This window comes from Hippocampus comes, unplaced genomic scaffold (assembly GCF_001891065.2).
Source record: "Hippocampus comes isolate QL1 unplaced genomic scaffold, H_comes_QL1_v1.1 scaffold124, whole genome shotgun sequence".
NCBI classification, from domain to species: Eukaryota; Metazoa; Chordata; class Actinopteri; order Syngnathiformes; family Syngnathidae; genus Hippocampus; species Hippocampus comes.
In genome coordinates, this window is record NW_017805075.1 from 2095812 (window position 1) to 2111486 (window position 15675).

Below are 15675 nucleotides of genomic sequence, written 5' to 3' on the forward strand. Positions count from 1 at the left end.
TTTTTCAATCACCGCCTGCCTCTGAGCAGCGCAGCATCTCGCTTGGGACCAGCCCAACTAATGGAGAGTGCACGCGTTCAGCTTCTCCAAAAGAATAAGGAGGCTGTAAACTGTAGCTTTACTTGTGGCAGTTAAAAGGACGAGAATGCCTCACCGCCTGGCTGCTCGGCATCAAGCGTGCTCCTCCATATTCAGGCTCTGAGCGCTGGCCTTTTGCACGTTTATTGGAAGGCATGCGGGCGCTTGGCAGAGCAACAAACTTGCCTCCCTGCTCTGTGATGCACTGCACAAATCAAATGTTTCCTAGCAGGGGTGGAGCCACACGCACAGATAGGGGACCACTCTCTCACAGGCACCGAGAAAAGCAAAACACACTCACATACGGTATCTGCGCGCGCACACACACGCTCACACACAGAGTTTCATTGCACCACTCAGAGTGAAGCAGTTCTGCCCCCCAACGCTGAGTTATTTAAAGCCCCGCTCTCAACTCCATCGAAGTGATTATATGCTCCTGAATTAAACATCACAGGCCCCAGCCCCTGGCTTCCTCTCAAACACACTCAAACATGCTAGCCTCTTCCTGTTCCTCAAAAGTTCCAGCGTGTGCCTTTTATATCTTCTCACCAGTACACAAGGTGCTGGAGTCTGACTGTCCCCTAAATCAGGATCACCTACTGTGCCATCTGCTCTTGCGCTTTCAGACGTGCGACGGAGGCAATTCAAGTTCAGCCCGCATGGGCTGGCTACCTGCAAAGTGTAACGTTTGAGTAGTAACGAGGGAAAGGCACCGAGAAAAGCAAAACACACTCACATACGGTATCTGCGCGCGCACACACACGCTCACACACAGAGTTTCATTGCACCACTCAGAGTGAAGCAGTTCTGCCCCCCAAAGCTGAGTTATTTAAAGCCCCGCTCTCAACTCCATCGAAGTGATTATATGCTCCTGAATTAAACATCACAGGCCCCAGCCCCTGGCTTCCTCTCAAACACACTCAAACATGCTAGCCTCTTCCTGTTCCTCAAAAGTTCCAGCGTGTGCCTTTTATATCTTCTCACCAGTACACAAGGTGCTGGAGTCTGACTGTCCCCTAAATCAGGATCACCTACTGTGCCATCTGCTCTTGCGCTTTCAGACGTGCGACGGAGGCAATTCAAGTTCAGCCCGCATGGGCTGGCTACCTGCAAAGTGTAACGTTTGAGTAGTAACGAGGGAAATGGGAGGATGGATTTGGGAGCTGAAGCGGTGCTTGAGATACCCTAATTAGGCCGAATCCGATTCACTTTATGGATTGCTCTGCTACCCAGACAGCAGCCTCAGGCTATTTGCTGTCTTATTTGGTGGGCTTGGCATGAGGTTTAATTCATGTGAGGTGAAGCGCTTGCCAGCTACCCCCACACTCTGAAAGGCACCCGATGCCAGGGAGCGTTTAGGGTTCAAAGTACATGCCGCAAATCTTGTCGTGACTGCGGCGGCCGACCCACCGAAGCGCTGAAGCGGTTGACCTTGAAATGAGCAACGATGTTTGTGACCCAGCTGTGAGGTGCGCCGTGTTGGAGTCAGCCGCCTCGGTGCCAGGGGCCAGAAGGCTCCCCAACGAGTGGCATCCATCGCCTTCGTGTCGCATGCACGCCCCTCCGCTCTGACCTCAGCAGGCGACCTAAAGCTCACATTCATGATAATATGCAGTCCAACTAGAGTTGCGGGCGCTCTCACTTACTTTCCATTCATTGTGCTCATTGTCCGCTCGTATCAGCGTAGCGACATGTGCCTCCAGACGCTCATTCACGCTCCATTTAGAAGTACCGTTCGGCATTCGCAAACCTATCAAGGTGACCAAGAGGCACGGCAGCACAAGCGCCTCCGCTCTCTAGTCTTGCCTTGATGCCGAATGTTTGTGACAAAGCAATTGACTGCTCCCATTTTGGGGATATTTCCTTCATTGAAAGAAATATCCCTGTAGCCTCGGAGTTCAAAGCGCACCTGTCTGCTCTCTCCCTCCTTTCTTCCTCTGCCTGTTTTTCCTCATTCCACCTTCAAGTGAAAAAGGCCACATCTGCTCCACTGTTTCCTGTACTTTGACAGGCTTTTGAAGCTGCACGTCTTCCTCTTTGTGGGATGTTTTATCAGAGAGGAGCAAGAGTTTCCCCAGTCTCCTCCCTCCCCCCAACGCCTCCGGTTTGTCTAGGTTCCGTGAAGCGTCCCCTCTCAATTAAGATCCCTTCATGTTAATGGCGTTCTTATCACATGCTTCTCAAAGCAAAAGCCGAAAACCAGCTGCAGACTCCCCTGCCTTGTTTATTGGCTTCAGCTGGGCGTTCCTGTCGTGTCCTTTAGACTTTCAGTGCATCTCTCCATTTAACTTGACGGCTATGCGCTGACCTGTTTAGCTATCACAAGTTGTTGGAGGGTTGCTGGTTTCGTGGAGGTGTTCCAAGAGAAGCGGACTGGCCGCCGGGGTCACAGTGGCTTAATGAGACAGCCGACGCTTGACTTGAGCAGCTTCAGAAAGCAGATTGTATTCTTCTTCTCTTGTAGCTGCACACTCAAATTCCGGAGAAATTCAAGGTGATTTTATCCATCTCCATCAAACTTTGTCTCCATCCTCAGCTTCATGAGCTCAATGTTCTCCTTCCTTCCTTCCTTCTTTCATTCCTTCCTTCCTTGTCTAGTAGAGTAGAACAAGGTTTGTGACCTGAGGACAAGGTAGGCAGCCACTGATAGATTGCAGGAGGCTGCCTGGAAGTGCGTGGGTGCCAGAGAAAAGCTGTTGCCTGGCTACAGCATCACCTTCATTCACTGGTTGCGATGGCAATATCTTGCAAAGGTGCGCTTGTTATCGCACATTGACTTCTTTCCTATTTATCCCTCGTACGCTTAAAAATGGTGGCAATGTTGGTGTGTTAGCTTTATGTGCAGGCACTCCCCCGCCCACTCAGCAGGCCTTGCGCCCCCATGGCTGACTCCCCCAGACTCTGCTTGCAATTAGCTGAACATCTATCCATCTGTTCTAGGGAGGCGCGATAAACATGAACACAAAACACTGTCTGTTGACATGCTACCGTCGCACACACTCGCATGTAAAAAGAGGCTTTACTGGTCGGCACCCGTGTTCACACATCGCATCATTTTGCCATGTTTTCAGACGCAAACCATCAAGTCATACAAACGTGCACATTAGGAGACCAAGTCCACAGGCGTCTAAGAATCCCCTTCCACCGCTGAGGTGGGCCGAGAGAGCGCAACCCTCTGGGAAGCTAAATAAGCAACCCAAAGGCCACATTATACAATTAATCAAGAACTTAATGAGATCTCATTTTCGCTAGAAAAGATTATCCAGGGGAAAAAAAAAAAGAACCTTTCGTCCGTTCCCTACCCTTAAGGACACTTTGATTCGCTCCTCTATTCCCATCTATAACTGCTTCAGACAACAATGTGTATGCATGAAAGTGGTTAAGATTGCACGATTGTCTCTGTCTAATGTGTTGTCTTGTATTATTTTGTCATTTTATGTTAACTTTTCTTTTGATGGCGGCGCGGGCACCCGCAGCGGCTCCTCTATTGTATGTTGTCTTGAGAGGGAAGAAATTTCATCTGTGCTGTATGTTGCTCAAAGAGCACATTTGACAATAAAGTTGTTCTCGATACTTGATACTTGATACTTTTGTCAAGCTTGTGGTATTGCGTGGTGGAAAAGCAGCCAGTCGGAAATTCAATGAAATCACCATCTTGATAGATTTATGTGGCACTTTACATTTTCACTGGCTTGTTGTGGCTCCTCTCTTCTCTTGCTGAATGATATGGAGAGGTGCGCATGAGTTGGGAAGCTCTTGCTCATCATGAGGAGTGCAAAAGAGGGAAAACAAAATGGCGGGTACACCTGCCCTTCAAGTAGTGGGCGTGCACACACACACACACACACACACACACACACACACACACACACACACACACACACACACACACGCACACACAGACATACGCAGACTTTACAAGGTTTGAATCACCACATGGTTTTTTAGCTGTGGACACTTTCCACCCTTACATCCTCAACCTACTGCACGTACGAGTGTGTTGCACCCTTTCTGCTGTCCCGAGTAAAGACGTGGGGGTACGTGGCTTTGCCGTTGGCACAGCTGGTGGTGCCATCTGGGGGCATGGCTGGCCACCCTTGTGCCATCTGCAACCAAACCGGGCCGCCGCCATTGGACTGTGTCCACATCAATGACAGGAGACAAGCAAAGCAGGGAGATGCAAAGCGCCACAAAGTGCTGACACGGGGTCATCAGAGAGGGCGGCACTCGTTTGTCTGGTCGGGCTTCTTTTTCACACAAGGCATTGTTTTGCTACGCCCGGTCGCCCTCAGACGTACCCCTGTCTGATGAAAGGGGAGAGCGCGAGATGGAGCAGGGGTGACTGTTGCCCTGATTAATGGTATACACAGCGAGAGGGCACACCAACCTACTGTAGCCGCATCTTGATTTGGTAAGGATGAAGCTTTAACCTGCAGTGGCACACATGTGTTGTTATTGCATTTTTTTTCAATCAACCTCTTTGTCCACTGTTGTTTCTTGTTTAGCTGCAAATGCCTGCATGCTTCTAACATCAAGTACGGTGTTGATATACTGTACTTGGAGAGTACTGGTCGCCGGATGAATTCTTATGGGTGCAGGGGTGCCACGCACGCATGCACGCACGCGCACAGGCATGCACACACACACACACACACACACACACACACACACACGAGACATTCATTCTCTCATTATTAGGTGTCATCTTTTTACACAATGTTCAACAAGAAGGAATAAAAGTTAAAAAAGTGCACCCACCTGTCTGCCTTATGTCAAGGGAGCCATTGTATATTTTAATTAGAAGATTTGCCTCGTGAGTCATGATTCCATTATTGTTTGAATCTTTGTCTTTTATCATTTACAGCACTTTCTTAGAGTTGCGCTTGTTGCGCAGTGCTGTATGAATCAGGTTGAGCCGAGTTTAAATTAAATGATTGTGACAATCGAAAGGCATTTCACTTCTTTTTTTTTAAAGCCAAACGAAAACAGTTAGTCCAGCTGGGGAAAGAAAGCCATGCCAGAACAATCATCACACTTCACAGATGAAGCCATTTGCTCCAACCAGTCGGCCATGCCGTCACAGTAGACGACGCACGGCCAAACTGTTCTTATGCTGCAGCCTAGGAGAAAGGTTGCATTATCATGTATGTCTGTAAATTGGTTAAAAAAAAAAAAAACTCTGATGAAGTCCATAAATCCACCATACATGTTCATATACATGCGGCCCTGGCTCCATGTGACTTCACCGAGTTCTATATGAAGACAAAACTACATACACTGTAGGAGCCTGGCTGGGCCGCATCCACCATAGCCACATTGGCATGCAAGCTGCCAAGTAGATGCGGCGGCCTTATTGGGTGTGGCAAGTTCCGGTCAACCAGGCCGACCAGAAAATGACATTAGCCGTAAAGGTAACTCCATTTCAGCATTATTGGCTGGGGGGGTGGAATTCAGCGTCATATGGTGCACAATCACGGACTTCTGTGTGAATGGACAAACGAGTGAAGCCACCACCTTCTTAACGATGCCACTGGTACCCGTTAAGCGTGCCTAACTTGAATACCTTGATATCACCGCGGCGTGTTCACGTTATTTTCTGTCTCTAGGGCGAAAATGACAGAGTGTGTGTGCCGTATGGTTATACCAATAAGTCTGCACATTTTGTCGATAAGAATGCGAATCAAAATGTCTTCTTATGAGGTACAGTATATCTCCGAGGGCTTCTCAAAGATTGCTCTGCGTCATGTTGTCAGAAGCATCAAAAACGGAACGAAAGCAAAGCCCATCAGAACAAAATTTGTTGCAAAATGTACAACTAATCCCTGTAAATCACCACCCACCTTATTGAGAGATTCTACACTGGATGGTCGACGCTAACAATGAACTCGATTCTTTCAGAATCTCTCCTGAGTCCATACGGGCATCCTGGTGACACACACACACACACACACACACACACACACACACACACACACACACACACTGGTAACAGTGTTGTCAGCGGCAACGTTAGGTGGCTGCCCTCTGGCTTAGCTGCGAGGGGCCAAATGTAAATCAGTTTATACTGAAGGGCGTGTGTCCAATACGCGTGTAGTACGTGAGGACCTACTGCGCAAAGCACACATTTAACAGCCAGAGATGCAGGAATCAATTTTATTCATTGATTACTGTATACTATTCATCCTGCTCATCCAAAACCAGATATACTATATATTTAGTTTTTGATGTTTTCTCTTCTGATATTTCATCTTCATGATTAAATGTTTGTCCTTTTCAATGTGATTCAGGATCCTTAATGCCCTCTACTGACAAACCGCGAATGGGTCAAATCGTCAACCGCTAATCTATGTGCTAAACTTGGCAGTTGATGGATTTCAAGAGAAAACCTTTCATTTCGGGCAACGTATCACCTTCCCATGCATGTGGGAGAATGAGTTCAAAGGCCATCAATATGAGCACACAAAGGCAAATAGTGTAGACAGAAAAATCCAAATCCATTCCCAGGCAGATACAGATGAATGAGACTATTACAGATGCGTGTGTGTGTGTGTGTGTGTGTGTGTGTGTGTACGTGCGTGCGTGCGTGCGTGCGTGCGTGCGTGTGTGTGTGAGACCACTGTATGTGCTGTTTCTAGTTTGATTTCTCATGAGCCAGCTGGCGCCTTTCAGAGTGGTGAAAGCACTAATAGCTGAGCTGCAACGTCCACTCTTTGCCGTCGCCTACTTCGGAGCACCGAGCGTGTTCCCCTTGCAGCTGACACAACCCGTAATCTCATCTGTGCTCTCCCCACAGAATCCTGACATTGTGCTCGTCCACTATTTGAATGTGCCGGCCATTGAGGATTGTGGCAAACCATGCGGTCCGATCCTGTGTTCCATCAATACGGACAAGAAGGAGTGGGCCAAATGGACCAAGGAGGAACTGATCGGCCAGCTGAAACCCATGTGTGAGTGTTTCGCTCTCCATTGAGAAAATTCCATCTACATGTACAGCTTTTCATATCAAACGTGCTGCTCTGAAATGCTCTTTGCGCGCCTGAGAGAGAGAGAGAGAGAGAGAGAGAGAGAGAGAGAGAGAGAGAGAGAGAGAGAGAGAGAGAGAGAGAGAGATTTGTCTGCGGAGCCGCCGTCTGCTCCTATTAGCTGAAGTGCCCTTAAGCACCTCAGTCAGAGAGCATCTCCGGCCACTCACTGTTTCTTCTTGAAGTCGTACTGGATGAGTGTGCGGCCTTGCTGAAGCCGTTTGGAAGTTGCGAGTCAAAGGGCAGCCCATCCAATACCGCTGGTGCGCTCAGGCCAGCCCAAGAGTTCGCCTCCTTCAAGTGCAAGTGTGGCAAGGCACAGCAGGACATCTCATTGGCTATTGAGTCATGTTAGCATGTGGGAGCAGGAATGTCTGAATCACCGGAAAGTACCCCTCCGAGCCAGCCCCCACTCCCATTGTATTGACCGATGTTGTTATCACCTTTACAGACGTTCTTGATGTCTGTGTGTGTGTGTTTTTTTATGTGTCTCTGTGCCTTCCTAAGGACTAAGGTGATGTGGTGGAAAAGGTCAGGGTCTTTCAGATGATGGTAATGGTCAAATAGGGACTTTGTACAACATGCTCAATCTTCCAGGCATCAGTATACATCCCCATAACCACCCATATGTGATTTAGGGCAAGCGAGCATGCGATGGCAGGCTGATGACTTCCAATGGCCAATTATTTGTGCTGTGGCCAGCTAAAGAGGAGCCTTAAAGGCACTCGCCCCTGCTCACTGCGCACTGACAGGTATCATCACTGAGCTTTTGTCTACATCATTATCCTCCTCACTGCTCCACTTCCTGTCACTTTGAGGACATAAAGCCGCCGAGCAACAATGGCCTACAGTGTTCATTACATCTGCGACTTAATGTAAAACCAAGCACCATTTGCAGTAATGCGTTAAGTCATTAACTTTGGGAGTTGTTGGGACAAAGAGGGTGACGCCTTCCAGCTACCCAGCTGCGCGAAAGGAATCCATAAAGTGCAGCAAAAAAAATAAAAAATCATGCTTTCTGTCTATGCACTTTTTTTTTATCTTTTCCTCTCCTTTCTAGCCTCTTGTAATGGAGGGTTAGTCATGCTTAAGCAAGCTCTGTGATGGGGCAACATTGTCATCTAGTGGTTCTCTTTGGTAGCACCAGACATTATCTGTTGAAATGAGGAGGGACGTGTTGTATTCGCTCAATTCCCCTCGCGATTTATTTGGTACACTTGCACCAAACGCAAGCTGTGTCCAAAGTTGTGATAAACATATTGGTTCTGCTTATACTTTTTGTCAAGTCGTTTGACAGCTATTTTCATGCAGTATATTGGATGGATGGATGATGGTGATGAATTCTTCTTCCAACAATGTGAAAATCCATTACATTTGAAAAAAATGGACCTGCACTTGAAGTCATAAAAATGTACCTCCCTCACATAGGACATCATTTGAAAAATTCATATGCAGGCTCAGTGGTTGCAATTTATTCATACAAAGTACAAAAGTGACACATACACACACAGATATTTGCATACTATATGTGCTTTTATCTGATTCCACAGAGCTGCTGCTGATAAACTAGCAGACCATATTTCCCTTTTTTTTTGGCAGGACTGTGCCAAAAACATCAGGATTCAAATTCAGCAAACGTTATGGTCCAGAGTGCATCACAATGAATTTAGTTTCATGCTGTGTGCATATCTCCAAAATGGCTGTTTCTTCAGCAAGTGATCCCCGCGTTTCATGTCACACAAATATTTCCCCAGAACAGCGTAATTACCCTCACCTGTATCGTTCTTCCCTGTCTCTTCAATATAGTGTTAATACTTTTCCAGTTTGACAGCCCTAATGACACACTTTACAAAGGTAAAATGGGCAATGTATGTGTGGGTTGAGCTTGCTCTGTCCCATGCATGGCAAGGACACATTCCCATGTCCAACGACTGAGGCATATCAAGTTGGAACACAACTGCACTGTGAAAGGTGTCTTTGCGTGACCTCGGTTGGTCTCACGCACCCTCCGGTGTTGGATGAGAACGATAACGAGTCAAGAGAGTGAGGAGAATCCAAGAGATTGGCATCATTACTCAGTCACGCTACAGTTGTATAGACAAGGCAGCCAGCTTGATTCACTGCTCCGCTCTCATGCAACAAACACGGAGCTCCTGCTCTCTCCGCGGCTATGCCCGCAGCCTGCTGACAGATAGCGCATGAGCGCCTTTAACAAATACTCAGACAGACAGACACAAGGCCCTTCTCCAGGCTACAGAGTGAGAGAGTGGGGATGGGAAGGACAAAACAAAGCAAGCTGAGCTTTGCTGCCATCCCGTAATGACCAGTGGCAACCTGTTGGGATGTGAGTTCCTTGCATTTTTTCGTCCGGGTGGCGTGATGCTCATTATCAGATGTGGATGCTGAAGTGATTGGCCTGTGTTTGCTGTCTTTTGTGTTGTTGCTATTGAGATCTAAACTATGAGCAATGGGGTTGAAAACTGACTTTTGAGTCAGAGGAGCGGCAAAACCCGAGTGATAGGGGCTGAACGATGGCTTGCAGTGATAAATATCGATTCTCGAATTGCATCATGTTTGACGATTATCCGAACATGAGAAAGGGAAAACATTTGAAACGTATGGAAGTGGAGCGACTTCGAAGGCCCTGAGGGAGCAGCTACACTCAATTGTTCAATCAGATTCAGATTTTTTTTTTTATTGAACACATTTTAGTGTTGTGTCTACAATTCAGTTCAAACTGGCCCCTGCTGAGTGGATAAATCCCGAAAGAGCTCTGAAGCACAACAGCTAATTTTGTGAAATGGTGATGCCATTGTCCCACCTCTCTACACTGAAAAAAATGGTGTGTTGAATTGACTCCATTTTATTTCGTCAAGTGGTTGCGCGAAATGAAATCCTCTGCACCCAGGTCTTTTTTTGTTTTTTTAAGTCGACTATACATCTTCTTACAAAATACATTTAAATCCACATGATTCTATTGACATTAATAAAATAAAATGGAGTCAATTCGACACGCCATTTTTTTCAACGGTACAAGAAAACATCGTGGACGGCAAGCTTGTGTTTGAGCCACAGAAGCTAACGATTCATTGGGACATCTGCTGCAGATTATTCTGCTCTTTTACCAATATACGGTCAGTGGAATATTTACTAGAAGCTCTTCCATTCAACATGGCGCTAAACTGGAAGGCTTAAAAGACTAGAGAAGACTGCGAAAGGCTTTGGCATAGTTGTAAGGCAGACATGCAAAATCATCCATTAGCATCCACCTGCACTCCAAATACAAAAATAAGAAATAACAGCAATGCCTATTAAGTTTTTCTGTCGTTTCTCTTGATCTCGTGGCAGTGTGTTGTCTACATGAAAAGGCAATTGCATCATTTAATGCAATCAAAGCACAACACATTCCTCTTTTATACTGCTTGTTTTACACACTACCTGGTAGTGATTAAAGCATCACTGTCAAACAGGGCAATTACATTTTCCAGGAATAAATTAAACTGGGGGTCAGCAACCCGAGGCTCCAGAGGTGCATGCGGCTCTTTAGCGCCGCACTAGTGGCTCCCTGAAGCTTTTTTTAAAATGTTTGAAAATGGAAAAAGATGGGGGAGTGAAAATGTATTTTTTTGTTTGAATATGGTTTCTATAGGAGGACAAACATTCTTAACATGTTCCAATGCTGTAAAAACGTGTCGAATAAATATTACATTTCAACATTTCTGTCAACGAAGATTTGCGTCATAGCCTGTGACACAGGTTTCTATTAGCAGGGTGGGATGCCAGGCAGGTGGCTGTTGTACGAAGAAACGGCGTTTCATGTCCAATTCACCAAGGGAACTGGCAAAGAATGGCAATCTGAAGGACCGAGAGAAGCATTTTAAACCGGTACACGTCAGCTATGAAAGTTAACATGCTGCAAAAGTGCGTCCCGTGCCTCGTTCATCTCAGGGGCTACTATGGCTGTTGCTCATGATGGCATGCGTGTGTAAGTGCGTTCGTGTGCGGTCACGGGTCGATCGCGGGAGGCTGGTTGATCGAAAAATAGAGCTTTGGTCAAAAATGGTTGGGGCCCCCTGCTCTTCAGGATGCACTGCAAGGAAAAAAACGGTTCATCAGGAATGCTCATTGTGTATTTGTAGCCAACTTGGTCATTTTAATAGTAGGCTAATATAGCAAATTTAAATACATACAGCGTGTGTTGCCTTCTTTCTGAGGCTTTTAATTTGTTGCGGCTCCAGACACATTTGTTTTTCGTTTTTTTCATCCAATATGACTCTCTCAACATTTTGGGTTGCCGACCCCTGAATTAAACGGTCTCTCCAAATTGACGTTAGAAGTGATTGTGAGTGTGACTGGTTGTTTGTCTCTGTGTGCCCTGCGATTGGCTGGCAACCAGTTCAGCGCGTACCCCGCTTACTGCCTGAAGACGGCTGGGATAGGCTGCAGCATGCCCGCGATGCTTGGAGGATAAGCGGATGAGAAAATAGATGGATGGATGGATCTAGCTGTCAGCATGACATTCTTCTTCACTATGTTCAGTGAATGCCTTGGAAATGCTGATTGTTCTACACTCTTCTCTGGACTTTTATCTTTGAACAATGACATCACTCTGAAGGAATCTCTCTTCAGGCCATGGCTTGTCCTATAAGATGTGACCAGAGGAATGTGAGGAAAAGCTTACTCGGGCAGTTGAATTTTATTTGTGGTTAATAGGAGGCATCTTTGATATTGGCAGGTGTGTGCTAACTTTGTGTTGACAAATTCACATGCTGTGTACTCTGAAGGCTGCATTTTCAGCGACGGTTGAGTCGTGCGGCCGAAAATGCAGCCTTGGAAGAACATGGTTTATGTCTCCCAGCTGGCCTGGGAAGGCCTGCCAGGATTCCCCGGCAAGCGTGGGACAAAATGTGGGCTTCTTTGCCAAAGCTACTGCCCCCGCAACCAGACCTTGGATGAATGGAGGTTGTAGGTCATTGTAATGATGGAAAAAGTTATTACCTTATGTGTTTTGTTTTTTTTTTTTAATGGCATTTGAACAGAGGTTTATAGCCTTTTTTTGCCACTGTACATGTGCATTCTGCTATTTTTCACACAAAATTAAGCATCATACGTCAAATGCTGGCAACCCGGTGGTCCAGTGGTTATCGCGTCGACCTCACAGTGCTGAGGTCGTGGGTCCAATCCCAGCTCCGACCTTCCTGTGTGGAGTTTGCATGTTCTCCCTGTGTGGGTTTTCTCCGGGTATTCCGGTTTCCTTCCACATTCCAAAAACATGCATGGCAGGCTGATTGAACACTCTAAAGTGTCCCTAGGTGTGAGTGTGAGCGCAGATGGTTGTTCATCTCCGTTTGCCCTGCGATTGGCTCGCAACCGGTTCACGGTGTTCCCCACCTACTGCCCGAAGATCGCTGGGATAGGCTCCATCACCCCCCGCGACACTTGTGAGGATAAAGCAGATCAGAAAATGGATGGATGGATGTCAAATGCTGCTAAGTGGAGGTTAAAATGTTGGCCTCATAGTCAAGAAGTCCCACTTCAAATCTGGTCTTTTCTGTTGACTTTGCATGTTCTCTCTGTAATCCGCCATTCCCCAACAAAGGCATGCATGTTGTGTTCATTGAAGGTGTTGTGAATGCTTGGGTGTTTATCCACTATTATGCCCTGTATTGATTGGCCTCTCACCCAAAGTCAGCTGAGTCCAGCTCATCCGCTACCCTAATGAGGGTAAACCATATCGAAAGGGGATGGCTGAAGTATATGTTTATATGACTCTGAATCAACAACAACAACAAATCATGCTGTCTTTTCCTTTCTATCTGAGCATTTTCCATACCATGCCTTTCCATTTTCTGTATACTCTCTATTGTCCATATTCCGTACTTATCTCTCTTGCATGCTTAGAGAAAGAATAAGGTAAAATATGGCGCTGGATTTACTTTAGTGAATTATGATGAATGTGCTTCACTAGAAAATTCTGACCCTTTTTTTCTCACTTCAGCCATCTAATGCACAGTTTCTATCTGCAGCCACTAAAAGAGAAATCCATCTGATAAGACGACATTTGGGCTGCTTGGCAAGCAGAGCGATGAAGTATGATTAGAGTATCAGGATGTCTGACTGAGCTCACAAGGAGAAAGTCTCTGTCTGGGGTTTCTTCCCCTGTCAGAGTAGAGAATTGGGTCAGGGTAACAGCAGCGGGTGGAAGGATGGGCTTGCTGTCGCTTTCATCAGCTCTCACAGAGAGGACACAATAGCATGTGGGGAAAGAAAAGGCAACTTCCACAAGGCACTGATGGGAGACGAAATGTTGTTCAGGGAGGAAGGCACGTTTTTCTTTGCTGTTGTCTGAGTACGATGGAAACAGAGCGAGATAGAGAGAGACGGCAGTCAGAAGGTCGTCTGTTTGCCCCCAGGCCAGAGCAGCAATCGCTGTGAGGTGTCGTGTGATCAGGTCGCAGGTTGGGGGGCTTCGGCGTGGCTGGTGGTCTGACATCTGTGTCTCCTCCTCCTCTCTCCCGGCAGTTCATGGCATCAAGTGGACTTGCAGCAACGGGAACAGCAGCTCTGGCTTCTCAGTGGAGCAGCTAGTGCAACAGATACTGGACAGCCACCAAACTAAGCCACCTCCCCGGACTCACAACTGCCTCTGCACTGGCACGCTGGGTAAGGGTTTTAGTGACCGGGGCTGAGCTTGTTCTCGAGGGGCGAGCGGCAATACAGCTCAAGGATCCTTTTCTTTTGACGTGCTAGATTAGAGAATGGGGTCGCAGTTGATTGCTCTTACATTCGGTGTAAACTTGAGTGTCTCTATTTGTGTCACAGTGTGATATTTTGCATCAAAACTGCACATTTTCCTTTCTCCGTCATAACAATACCCTATGTTATGCTTTCAGTTGAAGAGATTAGAGTCATGATGGTTTAGACACACCATTGTATGACCTAAAAAAGGCAAAGGAACCCTTGACGCTGGGGATCGAAATGCTTGACTAGTGAAAATGCTCAAGTGAGCTTAACAGTGGTAGCCCCTCATTTATGGCAGAATTACCTTCCATACCATGCCCACAATAGACCACATCTAGAAAATAACTCTTCGCTTTAGACCAATTTTAAAGCTTCAAGCATAAACGTCAATAGCAACAGGCGGTATATGCATGTGAGGTGCAGGTAATATTCTTGTCCGCTTGGGATCGCCATCTTCACACTTTACATGTTCTCTTTGTGACGTTGGTTGTGTACCTGCCTTTGAAAGGCAGGCCTGGCCTGTTGAGTGACTTGGAAATGAGCGAATGGGTCTGTATAGTTGGCCAACCGCTAAGAGGCTTCAGTGTTGTGTGTAGAGTGATGGGGTCAGTTGAGGCCATGAGCTGGTTTGCTCGGTATGTGCTGGTATTTACCGTGTTGTGTTACCATTTGTTCAATAAAGAGACTGAAAGTGCGTCATCATTTGCTTCCATTCTCCTTGTACTCAAACCGCCTGTTATGGTTTACAGTTTGTTCTAACGAGCAGTGTTAGGCTGTATTCACATAGCTGACAGTTTGCTAGATGCGCAGCTGTGTTTGTCTTATTTGTTGAAATGATCCCAAACTTTAGACATTCTGTGTCTTTTTACATTATTTCCTCCTGGCTTAACTTCACCACTATGTGAGTCTCCGATAACAGTCTGGGGGGGAAAAATAAGTATGGCAAACCCCCTACATATAGCAAACAGTGTGTGGTATACGTATGAATACAAAAAAATTGCGATGAACCGATGCCATAAAAGTGAACCACGATTTAGCAAGTGACGACTGTCCTGGTGATGGGGCAAGGACTCTGAGAACACATTCCAGGAATGAATAGATGATGTTTGTTGCTGTCGTGGCAGAAAAGCTACCATGACATTTAGCACGGGTGCAGTAGTTGAAACAGTTCCTGATAATGCTAAAGCACATCTGCATTGCTCTCAGATTCTTCTGTTGTCATGCAAATGCAGCTCATACAGTATTTCCCATTTATAGAACTTAAAATGTAGGCCGTTATGTATTAATATCAGTAAAGGCCTCAAGATTTTTCAGGGCACTACGATTGATAGTTTGCAGCACTGCTTTTTGGAGAATGATTGTATAAACTGTACCTCCTTTGTCAAAGAAAAAAAAAACATCAAATGGATCAAATCATAATTGTCTTTTTTTTTCTTTTCCTCCATGTCTAATCCAAATCCTCTGCTTTGTTTCCTGCTCGCCCTTAGGTGCTGGTAGCAGCGTGCACCACAAATGCAACAGCGCCAAACATCGCATCATCTCCCCGAAGGTGGACCCCCGTACAGGATCCTACAGCAGCGCTCATTCAGAACTGCAAAACAACGACGTGTCCGAGGGGAAAACTGAGAACAGCGGCCATGGTGGCACCAAAAGCACCGGGGGAGGAGGAGGAGGAGGAGGAGGAGGAGGAGAAAAAGCACTCCTGCCAGACCAGAGAGGAAATGCTTTTTTTCTTCTTCATGCTGTGGATTTTCTATTGCTGGTGCTCACTCCCATAGGGACCACCATCCACACACACACACACGTTGTCTGTACTTCAGAAATTTGAGCTGGC

At 46.5% G+C, this 15675-nt stretch overlaps 1 protein-coding gene across 1 annotated transcript in view; it reads left to right on the forward strand.

Moving 5' to 3' along the window:
• Window positions 1-15675, forward strand: part of camta1a (calmodulin binding transcription activator 1a) — a 330976-nt gene that overhangs the window by 282694 nt on the left and 32607 nt on the right. The window contains exons 7-9 of the mRNA XM_019865117.1: window positions 6872-7025; window positions 13623-13763; window positions 15329-15481. Of these exons, the coding sequence (XP_019720676.1) occupies window positions 6872-7025; window positions 13623-13763; window positions 15329-15481 (448 nt within the window). The remainder of the gene's footprint in view (window positions 1-6871; window positions 7026-13622; window positions 13764-15328; window positions 15482-15675) is intronic.